Below are 20,835 nucleotides of genomic sequence, written 5' to 3'. Positions count from 1 at the left end.
TTTTAATTTAATAATAATAATAATAATAATAATAATAATAATAATAATAATAATAATAATAATAATAAGAAGAAGAAGAAGAAGAAGAAGAAGAAGAAGAAAATAATAATAATAATAATTATTATTATTATTTGTTATTTATTACTGTTCATAGATGATCAGAAAGAAAAAAACGAACATCTCTGTTTAATATTAGGTTTATTGATAAAATATTTTTTTAAAAAAGGGGTAAGATTTGATAAGTATTCACTTGTCCCTGCTCCTTCTTGGAAATTAAATACTGTCTGCTGACTATTCTGTTCTTTTAGGCTTTGGGGTTTTTTTTAAAACTTAAATTGATAGTCAAATATTTTAAATGTAAAAAAAAAAAATCTAAAATCAAAACATGAGAAACTAAAAGCAAGAAATGTATATTTTAGGTTTCATGATGGTGCCCTCCAGTTTTGTATTCACTGGATGGAGTACTATTAGGTAGGTAATTTCTAGCAGAAGTGGGACAAAGTCATTGTTCAGCAAGTCAGAAGTCTTTTTTGGTTTTGTCAAATTGAGGCTGAAGTCATCCAATTTGTGACTTGTCTGACTTGAGTTTAAGTCACATGCTTGAGTCCACACCTCTTATTTCTAGAGTGTATTTCATAGGAGAAATTATTCTATACTGTCAAAAAACATTACATTGTGTTGCAGTGATGGTGTCTACAACCGAGTTGAACAACAACCTGTCAGAAATATCTTGTTTGCACTTGTATTTTATTTCCTTTTCAACACCAACAGGAACCAATACAGCATAAAAGCAAGATAATATTACCAATATACAAATTAAAAAGTGTACAATAGAAATAAAACAGGAGAATGTATGAAAATTAAAATATTAAAGAAAAGCACTATACCAAGCAATGCCATTACAGTCATCATCATGAATGTTTCGCAGTGCTTAGTTGAACTTTATTTACAGCATTCCTCCCTCTCTGGTATAACATTTCCTGGTTAAATATATTCACCCTTGTGATTGACATCCAGCTTTTCAATCACATAGTAACAAAATTATCATTTGACAGTGTTTTTTTTATCAAGATGCTTGATATGCTGTTAACTTGGGGCAGAATAAAAGGCAGTTAATTTACCATTTTAGTCCATGTAACCACAAAAAAATATCCCTTGATTTTTTTTCAAAACATTGGGGAGAAGGCAATGAGTAACTTAAAAAATGACCCAGGAATTAATATGAAATTAGTAAAACAGTACAAGGAAATTACCTGAAAATTAGCACAAAAACCCCCTAGCAAACAAAAAACAAACAGGAATGTAAAAAAACAGACCTGAAAAAACTGCTTCAAATTATAACAATTTTGTAAAATAATTTTAAACATATAATTGTTAGAATTAAAAATATAGGGTTGTTTTTTAAAATTTCCCCTAGCTTTTTAAAAATAATTTTCTGAATCTACTAATTTTTTTGTTGCAATTTGCAGGACTTTTCTTGCCCTTTTTTCCCAGTTTTTTTTGTTGTATTTTTTAAGATATTAAACCAATGTCAATCCAGGTTTCTAAGGGTTAACCATATACAGGTTAAGTGGAAAGTCACTTACAAAGGTGATGCATTAATAACTGAGTATAGGGATTAGCACACACTTTTCAAAACTTTGTTCTATCTGTTCTCATAAGAGAATTTTGCTTTTGAGGATGTACATCGATTTGACTGTTAATTTTTGATCCGGACTACATTCATTACTCACGAGGACTTCACTGTGTTTAGCTGCAGTCAACAGACTTGAGTCCCATCTGTAAAAATCGGTTTGGAGTCTGCGCTTAACATAACAAGAGGAGGAAAATGATGATTGCACATTTAGAGGCAGCATTGGGCCTAATGTCACCTGTCAAAAGGACCTATTCAGCTCTTAAATCACTGTGCTGTGCCATCAAACATTTACGATCACGACCACAAGCAGCTTCTACAATGGCCCCTGCTAAAATGCATATTAAACATCAGTTGAAAACGTATGAACAATTAACTCTTATTAATAAGAAACAGAAGATGGCAGGAAGGCCTAAAGGTTCTGACTCCCACGGGGTTTTTTTCTTCCCTCCATCACTGCCATAGTGTCTTTCTACAGTCAGCGCATCTTGCATACCAAGTTTTAATGTCAATATATTCCTTTTCTAGATGTGAGTCCAGTCTGATTTAAAGGTCCCATATGGTAAAAAGTCAGATTTCCAAGTCTTTTTTTATTATAAAGCAGGTAAAGGTGCCAAATAAATAGTGTGAAAGTATCAAAAGGCTCAATCCACAGATAAATGCCGACAGTCCGTGCATTTTTTGAGGGTTACAACTCCTAAAAAAAGACTTGTTTCACTACCGATCCATTCGATGCAATAACATTTCAAATGTCTAGAAGAGCCGCACAATTAAATCATTTTATCCCCATTCAAGTTAGCACAGCACTAAACCAGAAATTAGCCGCTCTGCCACTGTTAGTGCACCTGCTCAATTGGCCCCACATTGCAGTACATCCAGGTAATTTCATCCTGCAGAAATCAATCTTTTTTTTGGCTTCATGCACCACTGGCAAACTTTCCTAGAAATGAACAAGGGCCTGGCACCAACGCCGTATCCAGTTCTCTTTACAAATCCATAAAGTGTAAATGTGAAAGAACTGACCAATCAGAGCAGACTAGACTTTGTATAAAGGGGGTCTTAAAGAGGCAGGCATAGCATTTTAGACTGGGGGTGAATACAGGTATCTTCAGGCTGACATTATAAGAAATACAGTGTTTTTTGAACATTAAATTGTGTAGATATTTTGTAATAGAAACCCCAAATAAAAGAATAAACCTTAACGTGAGCATAACATGGGACCTTTAAAGCCTTGTTTGCACTGACACATCTTTGCAACGCCTTATCAGTCTGTAGCAACCAAGGTCCTGACGAACTACAGCAGTGATGCCATTACAAACACCACCAGCAGAGGCAAGCCTGATCCGTGCTACACGTAATGCCCTTAATTATGGGATTACAATCCGCAACACATCACAGCTGGGCCGGATCTGCGGGGAAGTGTTGCTTCTTCAGTAATCTGTAATCTGCGAGGGTGTTGTCCTTCCATCAGTCTCCCCTGCCCACGCTTAAAACCTCTGCCACAGCTGTTCCCTCACTGCTCCACAAACGACAATGAACGAGGAGATCCAAGTCAGGCCAACAGAGTCATACAATTACACCTTAGAGTCACTTCTTCATAACAACAAAATGAAAACAAACACGGAATATTTATAACATATCTGGAATAACAAATTTTCCAACAAACTACTCTTTAAATGAGTTATACCTTCAAGGTTGTACAACATTTAAATAAAAAAAAGATTAAATTCTTATATATTAAAACGAAGCCTGGCAATTCAAAGGCTCCTTAGTTTTGCTTGACTATAAATCAATTCTAAATTTTAAGACAGTGTGTCTTGTCAACTAGAGCACATGGTACTCCCTATATTTGGCAATGTTTCGGTACGAGGCAGAACTGGCAGAGGGGTGAGGAGGAGTTTGGATTGAGAATAGATATAAAAACTAAAAGATGGAGGAGGCCATGTGTTTCAGATGAAGATGGCACTTATTTGCTCTAGCGTACACCTTAAATCTGTCATGTAATTTTTTGCTGAGGAGTTTAAAGTGCAGCATGAGGACTCTATATGCAGGCACGGTTATTTGTACCCATATGATATGGTAGTTCTGTCAGTAATGGCCTCTATGACATCAAAACAAATGACAACTTGACTGGTTAATAAACCTAATGTCTAAACATCTTGACTTTATTTCTTCCAAACTATATTTTTAACATCTCTATACCCATTGTGCCCCCTCTTCTCCTACTCTACCAATTAAAACCTCTCTTTCCTTGTAAAAACACTCTTCTCCCAGTCTGTTAACCACAGTTTCATAATTCTGACATGAATCTTTTTATTGTTTTCTAAATGTAAAAAGAAAAGAAAACTCAATCTTCCTGTAAAGGTGGCAACAAAAGATCTGATTTGTCTCACATGGCTGATACAAACTTAATCTGGGCTACAGGAGTAACGTGAGTCTCAGAACTCGTCGTCGGAGCTGAGCAGCAGGGTTTTTTCGTTGTCCCCGCGGGTGCTGAGGTTGCTGTGGCTGCGGGAAAGGGGTGGCCCCCCGCTTCGCTCCAGTGTGGACTGCTGCGTGTACTGCTGATAAGCTGGGGAGAAGTTATGGATGGCATCCTGGACCATGTCCCCTGGATTCATGGTCTCCTTTAGGCTGCTGGAGATGCTCTTCATGGGGGCACAGCGACCTGGAGAAGAGGTACAGACGTTATTAATAAAGAGATATATATAATAACTTGATGGAGAGGGAGGGGCATGTGAAAGTGACAGATGAGTAGAGATGGGGACTGAAACCATATTCTATTGAGGACCCAGTTCTGCTTTTTCTTTGAATTTGAACTTATCAATACTGTTGTAATGTGACATTATATCTTGAGTTGAGTCATGTACTTTTTATGCAATCACACCCAAACTTTGTAACTAATCCCGTAATAGTGATGAAATGTTGAAATCCCAGTTGAGATCAGCAGGATAAGCATGAAATAGCTAAATAAAGGAGGCTGCATAAGGTTGAGGTTGATGTGTTCAAAGTCAGTTCAGTAAAATGACCATTAGGCAAAAGTAAATAAAACGTTATCAAGATGTGTTCAGATGTAACATTAAGAAAAAGAAATTTTAGTTTTTCATGAGAAACTTGTATAATACAGAAATTTGTTTCCCCATAAATATAAGATGGACAGTAGAGATGGAAAAAGCTGCAGATATATTTTTGCCAGTCATGTTTGCCATGTTTATTGAAAGCTACACATTTTTTTTCTGTTCAGAAACAGTCACTTGTTAAGCAATAAACGCAAAACCAGCCTTGGCTTTCCACCAAATAATAGAAAGATATCGACAATGGTATCAATAAAGACTTGGATCGTTAAGGAGTCTCGATAATGGTATTGATATCAAAAAAATTAACGATCCCCATCCCTACAGATGAGTGAGAAAAATAAACAAAATACTGAATTCACTGTCTGCAAATTGAACATAAGAAAACAAAACAAGACAGCCACACATTCACAATTTTAAATATATCAACTGAGTTCATGCTGAACTAAAAAAAAGTTATGTTAAAAGTAATGGACATTTAACCACAAATAAACCCACAAAAAGCAAAGAAAAGCACTGTCGTGAAGGAAAACATACAGAACTGAGGAAGATACAGACACAAACACAACTAACGGCAGACCTACCGTATTGTCCATAGATAGGAAATGAGCCTTTCAGTGCAGCACAGTGAAGAAGAGAGGAAAAGGAAAAAAAGGAGACAAAGAGAAACAAGAAAGAACAAGAAAGTCAAGATGAAAATGAAGGAAAAGCAGAAGAGAGACACAATTGAAATATATAGAGTTGGGCTGCACTTAATGTCATTTTGTTTTACATTCAAAGCTTCTATTTAGGTTTTCAAATCATGCTTTTAAAGTCTGTTGTCATATTTCATGATGTCTTCACCTTAAAAAATCCCTAAAATCCTCAATTTGAGTGAAGTTAATCATCACATTAAATGAGGTAGACTTTTCTAGTTAAATTGACTTTCTTGGATGAATAAATGTTAGGTGCTGTTTGAGTGCCCCATTAATACAGGTACACGCTTCCCTTTTAATGCATAAAGCTGAAGAGCAAAAATTTTTTGAGCGTAGTTTCTGAAAAGCTAAATGGCAATAAATTATTGCCTTTAAATTAAATACAATTAAATTAAATTAGATTTTTAGTTATTGGACATGATTGGATCACATAAGTTGGAAAATATCCTTTGCCGCTGCCACTGAATTCAAATTCTATTATGAATCTGTGCACAAATACTGTGTTTCAGCAGAAAGAATAGATATGCAAGAAAACATGCGCAACATTTAAATGCTCATTTAGAATTTAATGTAAATGTTATAAATGAACCTTCAAACTATTCAGTGCAGCCCTAAAAGAGAGCGTCAAAGATAATAAATCAAAGTATAAAAGTTTGGACACAAAGAGTGAGGTAAGAGCAGTTCTGTAAAACTGCAGAAATCAGTCTGTGTCGAGAACCATTTCAGAGCAGATAATAATACACACTATAGCATACAGACTCTCTTTGTTATTATCTGCACAGTTTTCAGATCTCAAAACCAGCCTACACCTTTCATCAGTGTCTTAACTGCAAACTCACGCACGCACTTACACACACATACACACATATATGCACGCATACATACATGCACACTCACTTCCCTTACCATATGAGTCCAGTCTTTTATCCATGTAGACCTTGTAAGTGAAGGCATGGCGCAAAGCAACAGCAGCAAAGAACATCTCAATGCAGATGATGAAGTTCTGGTAACCAGCGGCAACTGTTCCCTCGCCCACAGAGAAGTCAGCCGAGCTGATCTGAGGGATGGCTCCGCACTTCTCCAAGATGGCTAGCAGCATCCCTGAATCGTAAAGAGAGAGACAGAGTGAGAAAATGCAAATCATAAACAGAAAATAAGCACAAAAACTGCATTCTGAATCTGTGCATGAGATACTGGAGACCCTAAAACTGAAAAATCCCATTACAAACAGAGAATGAATATCTATTTCCCCCCTTACACACACACACACACACACACACACACACACACACACACACACACACAATGTTACACATAAACATGCATGCCATAATTAAAAAACTTCCTCAAATTTAAGTTATTATGAGTATTATTTCAGCATTTTTCCCATTTTTTTCCCCCATTGTTGTTGTGTTCTATACATAAGTTTAATTTTAAATTCTATACGTCAGCTTGTTTTCTTTGATTGTCCTTGGATATTGTGTGTCAAAAAAAGCTGTGTGCACCTGGCTGTTAACAGCTTCAGAAGGTGGTTTTCTCACCTTGCCAAAAGGAGAGGAAGATGACTGATTTGACCATGAAGAACTTGAGCACAGGGTTGTACGGGACAAGCAGTTCTCGTGTAGCAAAGTAGAAGAGGAAGAGAGCGTAGAGCGACAGGCTGACAGAGATGTTGTAGATAATGGTCACGTACAGGTAGCCACTCGCAACGCTAAAGGAGAGAGACGCAGAAAAAAAGACTGTGCTGTAGTGATGACACGCATAGCTAATATCTGAGTGAGGAATCAAAGAAACTGGAATCACTTAAACAATGCATCAAATGGGTAAAACTGCACTCGTCCCTCATTATGGATTAATAAACTGAGTACTGCACGATAGAGATAACGAAAGATTTCATATCTTTTAAAAATGTTCACTCATTAAAAATAGACATTGTCTGCATTCAGAAAGCAGGTTCAACTGAAAAGACTTCAGGGATGAAGTCGCATCTGTTATGATACCAAGTCAGAACACAAGAAATCCCTGCTCAGGGAGATGTCTATGCGATGAATGACAGTGGGTAAGTTGTTGTGGAAACATACTTAAAGTCTCCATCTCTGTATTTCCCGAAGGCCTGAAGAATGACAGTGATCACTGCCATGAGGGGTTTCACCACACAGAACTGCAGAGTTGCCTGAGGAGGCGAGAGTGAGGGAAAGTGAGTGAGAGGAGAGGAAGTAAACATGGTAGGAAAAAAGAGAATAATGTTATCAGGAGAACCAGGTCAGTAAAAATCAGCAATGCAACATGAGCTTGTTTCATTATGTTCCAGAGTCTTCATCAAAGTTTCTAAACTGAGTGTAAAGCTTTTGATAGCAAGCGATTTTCAATGACAAACATATTAAAGGGAAAGTTCTGATCATTTGAAGTGGGGTTGTATGAGGCACTTATCCATAGTCAGTGTAGTATTTACAGTATATGTTGGTCGGTGTGCCCCCAGTTTAGAGGAGTATCAACATGGAAGCTAAGCAATGTACTTCTGTGGATGGGGGCAGCAACTAAACGCATCCTAGGCACCTAAAAAAAATCCATATCAGTCTAATTTTATGCTAGATCTAGACAAATTTTCACCTCTTTAATTTGGTATCATACAACCTTTTATGATTGGGAAGTCGTTATTGGCTTCAGTTCCCAACTCAAGCTCTTGTCAAACCACTAGACCCCATTGAAAAAAACTGTAATTTAAGCTTGATGAACACGGGGGCTGCTGGTCTACCGCTTCCTCGAACAAGTAGTTAGTGTGTGACGTTGTCTGACTTTGGGGAATCTGAACAAACCCTTTTTAATGCTAAAGTTGCACAATAACACCAACAAAATAATTTTTCGAGGCAGCTGTAGACCAGCAGCTGCTCTGTTTAGTGAGCTTAATTTACTATTTTTATCAATGAAGTCTGGCTTTGCAGAGAGCAATATAACAGCTTCCATTTCCCATCAGAAATCACTGCATGACGACAAGGTTAAGATGCAAAAATACTCTAAACATAGCGTACACTTTTTGTGCCAATACTCTTTCATGTTTCTCCAAACTGAGCATGTGCTGACTGACATCTATTGTAGGTGATACACGGACTATGGATAAGTATTTCATATAACCCCAATTCAAAGAGTCAGAACTATCTTCAATTAAGTATTTATGAATAACACCTTCAAAGAATGACTCAACAAGTGTTAGAAGTGCATCTCATCTGGCAAAGTGTATTTGGGTATCAAAAATTGACATGATAGTTATTTGAATAAGCTCTCTGGAAATGAGTTTTCCTACCATATGGAAATGAATATGGCTATATCATACTGAATTTGTAGTAAAAATGAAACAAAAAAATGTTTAAAACTGATACAATCATGAGAGTGAACAGTTTCTCTTTCTACAAAGCATAACACTAAAAAATAATCATAACACCCTTTGAGTAATATTAAACATTGCACGATATATGAGCCATCTGTACCTGTTTGCAAAACCTGAGGAAACCAATGGAGTACGTCCTTCCCCACAGACAGCAGGTCCCATACACACAGCTTGACCTAAAGTGAAGTGCAGGTTCATACAAGGCAAACATTTTTGGAAAAGTCAGCAGCTATTTTACCATGATTTTTCATACCAAAAAGAAAGAATGGAGGCGAAAAAAGGGGAAGTTGATAACACTTACTCGATGGGTTTCCCTCTGATCTCAGCCATGATGGCGCTCTCTCCTCCCAGATACTCATAACACAGACTCAGAAAGTTGTAGATGACAAAGGCTGAAGGGTGTCACACAGAAATAAGGAGATTTTTTTTAGGCTGCACATTCGTGTCTGTAAAATCACTCCAACACTCTATCAACCAGCCATAATAAATGTACATTTGTGGGTTTGGTAATACTGGATGTAGTGCTGGGCAAGATCATAATAGTTTTAGGCTATATATATATATATATATATACATCATCTATATATAGATGATGTAAACAAAATAAACAAGCATTATAGAAAACAATGGATTTCTTTTTAGCGTCAGACGACAATAATTTCATCATATTGCACAGCCCTAACTGGATGTTTCTTACAGACTCAAATATCATACTGATGCATGGTAGTTAAAGCACCAGTCAGTTGGTTATACAGTGTTGTCAGCATTTGATGTAACTGTCATAATTACAGTAATGTTTTGTTGGTTTTGTTTCAAAACTGCTGAGCTTGTCATCTCATGGCAGAAAGGTGATTCACCCCTGTCAGCAGGCTTAGAAATGATTGGGTACTGCTGTGTGTGAGCTATAAGCGAAAGCATAATTGTAAGGTATAGTTCCTGACTGCTGAGAACAGGAGAAAAGCCCTGTGATAATGGGACGCTTGTTGAAACATTGCTGAAGAAAGCAAACTACTGAAAAAAGTCATGGTTGTGTCACACTGCCACACAATAGTGTCACATAATACGAATGAGTCAGATAAACAATACAGATCTTACAGTAAAGTAAGTAAAGTAAACGGCACATCTTTAAGGCTTTGGTATTCACTTATGTAATGTGTTACAAAACTACTGCTAGTAAGGATAAAGTCACATTCATGTGGTGTTTTATATCATCCTTCCACAGCATTGCAGGCCTAAATGTGAAGCTACAGCAGATGGGTCTTAATCTCTTTATGTTCTATCCTCTGGACACATCTGATACAAAATCAATGCAGCCAGCTACACTGATTGCTTTTGATGTAACCATGGATGGTGCTAATTAAAGGGATCTAATATCCTTTTTCTTATTTTCTGTCACATGTATGATTTTACAATGTCAGGTGGTCATATTTAATGTGGCCAAAGTTTCAAATAATGACGTAAATGTATGTGGAAGTAATCCCAGACTGTTCTTAATACTCTGTTTCATTACATTTTTTTATAAACCTTTGGCTACAAGATGATGTCAGATCATGACAGATTTCCTTATATGGTCATATCCTCCAGGCACTTAACTTCAAGTGTTTACATTACATACCCCTGCTGCATGCAGCTACATGCTAACATCAGGGAAACATGTAATCTTGTCTCGTTGTTAATTTCTCACCAATATCGGACCAGATTCCTGCTGGAACATGTATGATTGTGTTAAGATCCTTTACTGTGAATTTTTGATGTGAGATAGTGCAACTTAACACAGTCATTCCCTGGATGCAAGTGCACCACCACATGTAGCTATATGCTGACATCAGAGCAACAACTAATCTTGGTTGCTGATGTTGTAGATTTCACCCCAATTTCAGATCAGATTCCTGCTGGAACATGTTTGTTTGTGTTAAGATCATTTATAGGTGATCTTTCATGGTAGAAAGTGGTGCTATTCACCGTTGCAATCATTACTCTGACTGCAATGATGGTGTAGAGGCACTGACATATAGAGGACCCCAGAAACACTGATCAATCAGATTTAACTGGACTTTTTCTGGAAGTGGGCTTAAGGAGCCGGACAGAGGGCGAATATAGATGTTCTAGCACAAAAGTATGAGGAAAATAATGTCTTTTGGAAATTAAAGCATGTAAACACGTTCTCATAGAAACCTTAAATGCAAGTATGAACCTGGAAATAAGAAAAATAGGTCCTCTTTAATAAATGCAATGGTAATCACAACCTGCTCTGGCACATTTTGTTGAGAAGTAAAAATTTAAATAAACCTGACTGGACTGCATACTAATCCCAGTAATTGGTGGTCCTGAGAGAGCAGAATGTTTTTGCATTTGCTGCCCCAGGTGTTCTCAGGCTAATTTAAGGGTAACCCACAGACACCAGCTCCCCACTGCCTCGGCTCTCTTTACTGTTTAAACTGGCTGAGTTTAAAAGTAAGATCGCAGCACACCAACAAGCTACTGCCAGAACTCAGTCAGCAGCACAGTGCTGGCTTTGTTAATGTTGCATACATACATACACATATAGTATTTTTTAACTCTAAAGTGTTCTTTTGCTGCTTTTATCTTGAAAGCAGCTGGCAGACAAAAATAATTTTAAAAAAGTATTTTGAGAGCAGGTTTATTCCAATCACACACATGTGATAATGGAATAACAAATGGAAATTTCAATTAAAATAACCATATTATACTTTGTTCAATAAATCATTTTTAAAACCTGCATGGACACTGCAAGAAATTCCAGTGACAGTAGATGACTTACAGTCTGGTAACATAAAGAACGAGCTTAAGATTTATCTGCACACAAGTGAGATGCTTTTTAAAAACCTTCTCAAGGATTTGCTCGTTTTCATACAGTTGCTAGGAAACAGGTCTCCCCTCCCCTGCAATCCCTAGGGGCCACAAAGACATGAGGACAAAGATGGCAACCTTTGTAAGTGAAGACACTACAAAGGCCATCTGCCACTGGGGTATCGCCACACATAAATTCTCATACCCCTATTTCTACTGGGAGTAAAAAGACACATCACAAAACACTCGCTCCCACTGCTATTCTGCCGTTTGCATGCCAAATACTGCAGCATATAATCCAGCCTGCAGCATAAAATGCTCGTGTAGCAGCTCATTGCACAGCGCTTCTCAATCCACTCACCTTCGTAGCAGTCTCGAACTGTGTCAAAGTACACATAATACTCCTCATTGGTGAAGAAAAGAAGGCTGAGCCATGAGTCAAAGGCATAGATGGGGACTATGAAGAGGATCCGCACTATGTGCCTCTGTTCATTTGGAGAGCTGTAGTAACGCAGGTGCATGTAAATCTGAAAGAAACGAGAAAGGGAAAAGGTCTATAATATTTGTACAATACTCCAATGAAAGGAACAATTATTCAACAAGCTATTTGAAATAACTTAAAACAAAAGTGTGCTTATTACTTATGCTTTAACAAGTGAATCATAAATATCCGTGTTATCACAACAGAAGTCACACAACATCACTTAATGGAAATGCAGTTGTTTTTAATGACGTTTTAAAAATACTGCATATGTTTTTATGCAAATTTGTAATGGAAACCCACCTATAGTTGCTGTTTTATTTTAGTTTTTTTGCACTACCTCAGACAACATAAAAATATTGTTGTCCGCGATAGCTCACAGTAAGCTTACTGGTGTTTTTTGCACTACTTGAGGCAACTTAAAAATGACATTTTTTATGCATTTTAATTTTATGCAACCCCCCTGAGGAATCAAAAATAGTTTCTTTCTTTGTATTGGTATCAAGATAGAAATTCCAGTATTGTGACAACCCTCATGCTTACAAAAACTGTTGTACCATAGATTATTTTTACATGAAACAGCAACACATACTGTATTTGCCACATTAAAAAAACAGACAGAAACTGTGGGTGGACTATTCCTCAGCTTCCTCTAACTAATTGCTACGTCATGAAAGATGTATATGTGTTTTCATCAGGCTCTTGGCTGTCAGTACGGGTCAGAATATAGTATACTGCATTGGAGTACAGTGTTTCTGTAAGGTGTGTGTTGTGTGCAAGCACTGACACACAGGGTTGTTTCTCGTAACTGATACTGGGCTTTTTATCACTCCTATTGCCTTTTGTCACCAGCACCTCTGTCTGCTCCATCCGGCTCCTTTCCACTTACACAATGTCCAACATATCACCTTTCCTGCTCTGTAAACAGACACACACCTTTGGTAAAATAATAAACAGTGGGTGACAATACACCAAGCGAGACGGTGCACTCCGCTCACAGGGCTTGTTGCTAGGTGACCCTCCTCCACGCACACACATCCATCCCCTATTCTTTCATGTTGAAGTCGAGCTGGGAGCACCTGTTGCCAGAGTGACAGAGTGCTCTTCTTTAAGCCGGTATGTGACGAACAATGAAGGACAAATCGTTAACCTAAGCCTCGAGGTACAAGAGATCTCCCCTTAAATAAAAGGGACGCTTACTGAATACCTCACTGTAACATGAGGGCTGATGAACTGACGCAAACAGCCTCTATGCACTACAATGCACTAATCTGCACCACTAACACCTAAATTTAAAAAAAAAAAAAAAAAACTTCTCTTAACTTTCAAAACACAGGAGACTGTGTCACTTTTCATCTTTATTTTCCCCTAGTTTTTCCTCAGATCATCCACTCCTACTTGCTATATTCTAAACCTAATGTAGATCCTTCGACCGGCTACAGACAAGCAGCACTTAAGGCAGCACACGCTGTTAGTTTCAGGGGGCATAGACAACCTCAGTTGATCAATCTTGCACTACCCGGCTTGCTGGTGGCCTAGGCATTGCCACATTTCTGGTTCGATCAGCAAGGGACTAGGCATGGGACGATCTGAAAATTTCATGTCAAGATTATAAAAATGATTGCGATTTATAAAATTATCCCGATAATAATCAATATATGTTTAAAAGTCTTAAGATGCTGCTAAAATATGCCTGACTTTTTGTTTGTGTTTTTTGAGATTGGTGCAAATGTAGCCTATTTTGGCAGTCTCTTTTACTGTTGGCTGCACAGTATACTGTTAAGGTGCTATTGAACCCAATAATCACAAATGTCCTGGTAGTGGACTTATTGTGGGTGTATTTTATCAATCTTATGTAATAAAATCATATATCGTCCCATCCCTACCAGACCTTTCGTTAAACATCATTCCTCATCTTTCCTACTCATTTCCTGTCATCTCTCTAATGTTGGCCTTAATGTCGTCCTCCTCGGCTGAGCTGTAACATTAGCTAGCTCAGTTGTACTAGGTGAGCTAGCAGTAGAAGCATTCCTCTTGCACAAAAAATGCATCTCTTTACAGATTGATAGAGGATAGTGATGCACAGGGCATATGGTCTGTTTGAAAACTGTCACAAAAGTTCAATTTTTTTAACATACTTGAGGCAAATTACACACAAAAAAAACAGAAGGATGAGTTTAACAAACTGGAGATCACAGAGGTCCCTGTAGGGATGAACAAACTTCCAGTTGACTTACTTGCATACACACAGCTATGTGGAAACAAGGCATAAGAGGAACTACTTATTCTGATGGTAGACTTCCCTAAAAAAGTACAGCTGATCCAGCTTTTGTCATTCATAAGGATTTGGTTAATAAAAACTGTCTCATTCCATTCATACAAGTGTGAAATGTGCATGAAGAATAAATATCCCAGTGTAAGTGCTCAATTTAAGCCAATGTGCAACAAGTAGCATGGAATAGCTACATGGAAAGTCTGTCAGTATTTGGAAGAAGCCTTCACCCCACAGGATGTGAAACTTTGTGAGTGCATACATGTGTTTAGTGTGTGAGCATGCATATACAGAGCCATACAGGGGCTCATGGAAAAATGCTCCTGGGTGTGAATGTAACAGTTTTTTTTCTTTGCTTTTGGTGAAAAGGAGCTACTTGTACTCAACAAACCTACCTTCAGTGTGTGAGGGTTAAAAATAGGAAGAACAGTGGGTAGACTCATCATGAGAAAGACACATCCATACTAATGGGTTTTGTTTTTAAACAAATATGATCATTTTAGCACTGTTTCAGAAATAATCTCAGTCCATACTAACACGTCTGAATACAAAAATCCCATGACCATTCACACACACTGGACATGTTCTTGTTGGCGTAAACAGGAAGCAGATTGTCCATTCTGTGTTTGGTTGATAAGTGACAGAAAATACTACGGAGATGGCGAAATCTAAGACCAGCCTGCTAATAGAGCAGCATAAATAAATAAAAAATGTCATTAATTTCCACAAGACCACAGCATTGCACATCTATTGCACGTCTGTCTGTCCTGGAAGAGGGATCCCTCCTCAGTCGCTCTTCCTGAGATTTCTACCATTTTTTTCCCGTTACAGTTTTTTTGGAGAGTTTTTCCTTGGACGATGTGAGGGTCTTAGAGCAAACTGTATTTTGTGATAATGGGCTTTATAAATAAAAGTGACTTGCCTTGACTTGGCAATGGGTTGTCTGACTGCATGTTTCCAACAAAAAATCTTGACTCTAACTTAACATCCTAGGTCATATTTTACCTTCTTCTTTATGTTAATAAACAAAATAGCTGCTGAAACAGAACCTGAAACCTTGAAGTCATAAGTTTAGTGATCAGACCACTAGATCATCTGCAACCACAAAATGTCATGCTCTTCTTACCTGGTGGCATGTGATCAGAAGAGCCGTCCACACGAAAAAACCTGATATCGTTTGGGCAGTGGAGGTCATGAGGAAAATTGGCTCTTCTGCTGTGACCACTGGGGCTTCTGGTACCCAGGAAGTGTTGGATTGTTGTGGAGCCACCGTGGCTGGGGGCCCTGGGGCAATGCCAACAGGAGAGTCATTCCCCAAGCTCCCTGAGAGGGTGATGTCTCGCCGCCACAGTTGACCCATCTGTATTAACAAAGGGTGGATATAAGATTTAATCAAAGAAGATGCTCCTTAGGTGCTGCAAGATAATTTACCTTAGACATATTGAATAAGCAGCAGCCTATGAGAAATATCAAGTAGCTGCACAACCAGACATTCCAAAGCCTGAATGAATCACTGCAATGTGTAAATGTATCTCAACAGGCCTGCACAGTCTAAGACCTAAATCTCAAGCCAACATCCGCTGATGTTAGAATGTGAAAACAGAAAAAGATACAGAGCAGAGCAAAGTAGGACATTGCACAGATCCACAGTGCAAAAGAGACAGCGTGGATAGACAAATGAAGCGAGATCAAAACAGAAGGAGTGAGGAGGCATAAGGTGGGTGGGTGAGGAGAGGCTGTTAAAAAAGCGTAAAAACCACACACACCAACACATGGGGGTGGGGGGATCAGTCAAACACAACAAATCAGTGTGACAGCAATGAGCTGAGGGCTGCTGACCCAATTTCTCCCCCTTCTTTTTCTCTGTGCTCTGCTGAGGAATGAGGAAGTATTGTGTAGCTGGAAATGAAACCAAACACAGACATATTTCTTTAGAATAATGAAACACCTTTACACAAATTAGTACCAAAGTTCAGGCTCCAGCGACGGAGCTAAAAGAGTAAAACGATAATGTAACCTCATCCATGTTTAATGAAAAGATAGGCATGATTATATCACGGCCGCATTCACAAAGCTTCCCAGTACAAAGCTCCTGGTGACCAAATTCTTGGAATTATGACGTTTTATAAGAATTTAGCCTCACAGTTACAAGTACATCCTGGTAAAGTTAGAAAAAAATGTTCACAAAGGATGTTGGCCCGTAAGAGATCTCTGAAGATGAAAAACTGTTCGGGTGGAGAGGAGGAGTTTCAGGGGAAAGAGGTGGCAAGACAAAGAAATAAGAGAAGTCTTCTCAAAATGCTCAATGACAGTGAGTTATGAAACGCCACAGATTAGATCGTGCAGAGATAATGTTTGTGGTCGATCTCATTCGAGATAAGCACACATTTCCAAACCACGCAATAATGTTGCAATGCCAGAAATGAAAAATGCATCTGGAAAAATGCAACAGTGCAGCACTAAGCGGGTTTTCATTAAAGATTTGCGCAAAACTTAAGCAATGCACTGAAATGTCTATAAAACACAATTACAAGATGACTGCATTTCAACTGAATGATGTTATGCGACTTCTCCTCATGCGATAACATTCAAAGAAGCATGGCGATGTATGTTCAAAAAATTGCCAGGTTTATTTCTATTTCAGCTACTGCATTTGCCATCATTATTTCTAATCGAAGGTGATGTAGGTATGTTATGCGAGCGATAATGGAAAGGCAAACCCCTTACATGTGGGAGCAGCCACATATGAGGGATTTCTGTGAGGTGATAGTCCACGATTTCACAGAGGAATTGTCGATTAAAAACTTCTGGATGATCTGCTTAGCTTTTGAAGAGTTATATGATGCAATAACACCTCTTGTAGCACCTGCTGCTGCTGCACCTCATGCGAGCGTAAAAAACCTTTGTGAAATAAATGGGAGTTGTTGTTTTGTTTTTTTTAAATTGACATTCAGCGTGGTTTATAATCCCCATTTACAGGTGTGCAATTTTTGGATTAATGGAACCCCGCCTACTGAATCTGATAACTTTTTCCAGTGTTGAGCAGCTTGAAGTATCATGTTTGTGCCTCACTTTCTCTTAGCATTCATTGCCACACAGCTCAGCCAACTGTGCAGAGCTGCACAATCCAAACGCCACTGAATACTTCATTGGGTTTGTACTTATCAATCATAATATTTACACTGCCTTGTGCCACGTGAACAGAATGGAAAGATATCACTTCTACTGGAAAACACCCATGTCCAAATTTTCAAAAATGATTTCTAAGAAGTGAAAACAAAACAAAAAGTGTGCATCACATAATTACCCAGCACTAATTTGGACTAATAAAAAACACAAAACTTGCCAAACAGGAGCTTGCAACATCAAAAGCATCCAGAAAGATGCTCCATGTGCCATCGCCACCACCCGCATGATCAAATTAATGCAGATCTGTCATCTCTCTCTAAATACACCAGTCTCTTGGTGTGGATTCTAGAAAGGCAATAATCTAATCATTCACAGAGAAAACTAATTTCACAATGACTTTCAAACCCCCTGTGTACCTGCTAAATATAGGCTGGCGCCCAATGTGGTTATGGATGAGTCATGCTACTTGCCAAAGCCCCAATCAGCTTGTGGCAATGCAGTAACTAGAGAGACGTCAGTCTGTCACACACAACACAATACGTTTAAAGGTCCAGTGTGTAGCATTTAGAGGCGAATATTGGCAGTAATAGGATTTAAAATTCATAACTATGTTTTTATGAGTGTATAACCATCTGAAAATAAGAACTGTTGTGTATTTATTACTTTGGAATGAGCTTTTTATATCTTCATAGGTAGCAGGTCCTCTTTCACAGAGTCGGCTATGCTGCTATTAGCCCAGAACAGACAAACCAAACACCGCTCTGGAAAAGGCCATTTGCGTTTTCACCTTAAACTACTAAGCCAAAGAAACATCAGCAACATTGCTTTCTGCTTACCTGGACAGTTTTGGGAAAGAAATACCAGATTAAGAATTCACTTCTTTGTTTTTTAAATCGGTGTAACTTATGGATGGGCAGTATATTAATTTTTTATCATTTATTTTATCTTATTTATTACAAAGTCATTACTTGGTCAAACTTCTTGCACAAAGATTTTTGACAAAGCTGATAAATTTGACAGTTTGACTTTCGGTAACAGAAATGCAGACTATTTAACAGCTGTGTCCAAACACATGAAATATACTGCAACTGTGGGAAGATTGTGGTATCTTTCTGCCACATCGCCTAGCCTGATGGAAATCACCTAATACCTCAAAATATGGAGCACACTTGAACAGTGTTCATTGCAAACAAGCAATACCGTTGATCACAAGCTCCAGCTAAATTCTATATCTATAAACAACATTTTTTAGGATCATACTCCTCTTTTTATATTTTCTTGACTGATTTCAACTTAACGCTTTCCGCTCTTGCTCTTACAAATAACAAAAAAGTAAAAGATTTTTATACTATTACAAAATTGTATTTGTCAAAACCCCCTGATGTGATATGAATATGAATTATTTTTATTTGCTTGCTTTTGTTTCTGTCTGTCTATTCTTTTTTAAAGATTCTTATTTATTCATGTATTGATAATTATTTATTATTATTTTTTATGTCCTCTATAGAATGTCAGTTATCTGTGCATTCAAGTTTGTTTTCGTTTGCCTGACATATTTTTGTTAAATAAAGCTGTGGAGAGAAAAAAATCACTAGCTCCAGCTTGCACCTTACAAAAACAGAGCTCTGTGCTTCCCGCTGGGTCACAGACAAGAGAAAGGCAACCAGTCAGTCCTGCTGACTGCACCCCTGGGTAGGTTTCAAAACATGCATTGTACTTTGACCTCAATCCAATCAGCTGTCTTTGTGACAGACCATCATACTGTATGTCCTTAGGCAAAGGCTGGGACAGCTGCCTGAAACATATAGTAAAGTATCCAGCCACTGAGGTTGTCTTCAATCAAACAGATTCACTAAGGACCACAGGGCTACTTAACAGTGACCACAACTCATTTCAATTGTTCTGGGTGTAGCGAGAACAAACCCCACAAAGAAAGAGGGGGCAGGTTCCCCAGCTGCTAACCTTTACAACAGTTTAAACATATCAGCGCTGTTTTCTGGAGGAAACTTTTTTTAAGACCATAAACATACAAACCAACAAAAGAATAATGCATAAAACAACAGTCAATTCTTATTACATGTTCAAAAAGGAGTGAGAATAAGTGTGAATATATCTAATCCCACACCCTTTCCATTATTCATTAGTTAATAATTCTGCATATGCTTCCTTATTTAAACGTATATGAATACATAAATAGATATGAGATATATACTCACACAGACATGTATACATACATAAACATACAAATATATATCATTTGTAACCAAATATGTCCTGCAAAATATGATTTAATTTATAAACCATGGATATATATATATATTATAACTCTTATGTTGATTTATTTTGTCTTCTATAAACATGTAATATTACCGTACTTACATTGTTATAATAATTTAAGTATGTATTCTCAATAGATATATACATACATAGATGACATCATGTTTAATGAAAATCCATCGGGGGCAATATTTACCTGCGTATTTATGATTTCGATCATATGTTAACAGTCTACGAGTGCACAAAAACACGCTAAAGTGAGAAAAAGATGGTGTTTAGTGATGACTCCATCCTGCTGTTTTACTTACCTCCACTGCAGTTGTCTGATCTGCGCTGGTTTCAATCAAAGCATCAATTTAGCTCATCATCTCAACCCTTTTGGAGCAGACAAAGTTAACTGGCCAACGTTCACAGGGAAGCCAGCCACTTATCTAATCGCTGCATTGTCGTTTGAACCCCAGAAACTTGCCTCTTTCTTTAGAAATAAAGCTGGCAAGTGTCGGCAGCTGAGCGTTATATCTACGCTGCTAGCTAACGTTAGCTAGCCCTCCTAGCCTGGAGCTAGCTTGTTGTTGCTTCTCGCTGTAAAGTCAAAACAAAGCAAAGAAATGTAACGCGCCTATGAGAAGCGAATTACGCAGTTACACCAAGAAAATATTTTAAATGGCTGGTTTTATCTCGTCATTTCGCGTCCAGAGGTGATGAAGTAGGGACCGTTATTTCGTCCACATCACCACCAGCAGTTCACTGAACCAACAGCAGCTGCCACTGAAAACTCTGCTGTTGGCGCATGCGCAGTCACGGTTTCATTTTCCTTGGTCTCTGCTGTTTACAATGATGTAACTTTGTACAAACTGTAGTCAATGGTGGAGAAAGTATTCAGTTCCTTCACTTAGGTAAAAGTACCAATTCCACACTGTGAATATACTCTGGTACGAGTAAAAGAGCTGCATTACAAATCTTACAAAAGTAAAAGTAAGTAAGTGTAATCAGGAAAATGTAAAGTACAAAAAGTACAGGTACCCAATTTAGGAAAAACTAAAAAAATATCCCCCCACATTTGAGTGTTTAAAAAAAA

At 37.9% G+C, this 20,835-nt stretch overlaps 1 protein-coding gene across 2 annotated transcripts; it reads right to left on the bottom strand.

Moving 5' to 3' along the window:
* Nucleotides 1-728: 728 nt before the first annotated feature.
* LOC121956852 (transmembrane protein 184B-like) lies at nucleotides 729-20,533 on the bottom strand. Of its 2 annotated transcripts, XM_042505255.2 has the most exons (10): nucleotides 20,066-20,533; nucleotides 15,478-15,711; nucleotides 11,960-12,125; nucleotides 9,089-9,179; nucleotides 8,888-8,963; nucleotides 7,484-7,575; nucleotides 6,944-7,113; nucleotides 6,309-6,503; nucleotides 5,292-5,318; nucleotides 729-4,301 (listed from the first exon to the last, which is right to left on the bottom strand). In XM_042505255.2, the coding sequence occupies exons 2-10, from the start codon at nucleotides 15,709-15,711 to the stop codon at nucleotides 4,072-4,074; spliced, it is 1,281 nt and encodes a 426-aa protein (XP_042361189.1). In that variant the 5' UTR covers nucleotides 20,066-20,533; the 3' UTR covers nucleotides 729-4,071. The 2 variants fall into 2 exon arrangements, with proteins under 2 accessions (XP_042361189.1, XP_042361191.1); XM_042505257.2 differs by lacking the exon at nucleotides 5,292-5,318 and having other exon boundaries at nucleotides 20,066-20,531.
* Nucleotides 20,534-20,835: the final 302 nt, after the last annotated feature.

This window comes from Plectropomus leopardus, chromosome 18 (assembly GCF_026936395.1).
Source record: "Plectropomus leopardus strain MGB_pleo_1.0 chromosome 18, ASM2693639v1, whole genome shotgun sequence".
NCBI classification, from domain to species: domain Eukaryota; kingdom Metazoa; phylum Chordata; class Actinopteri; order Perciformes; family Serranidae; genus Plectropomus; species Plectropomus leopardus.
This window is presented reverse-complemented; position numbering and strand designations above follow the sequence as displayed.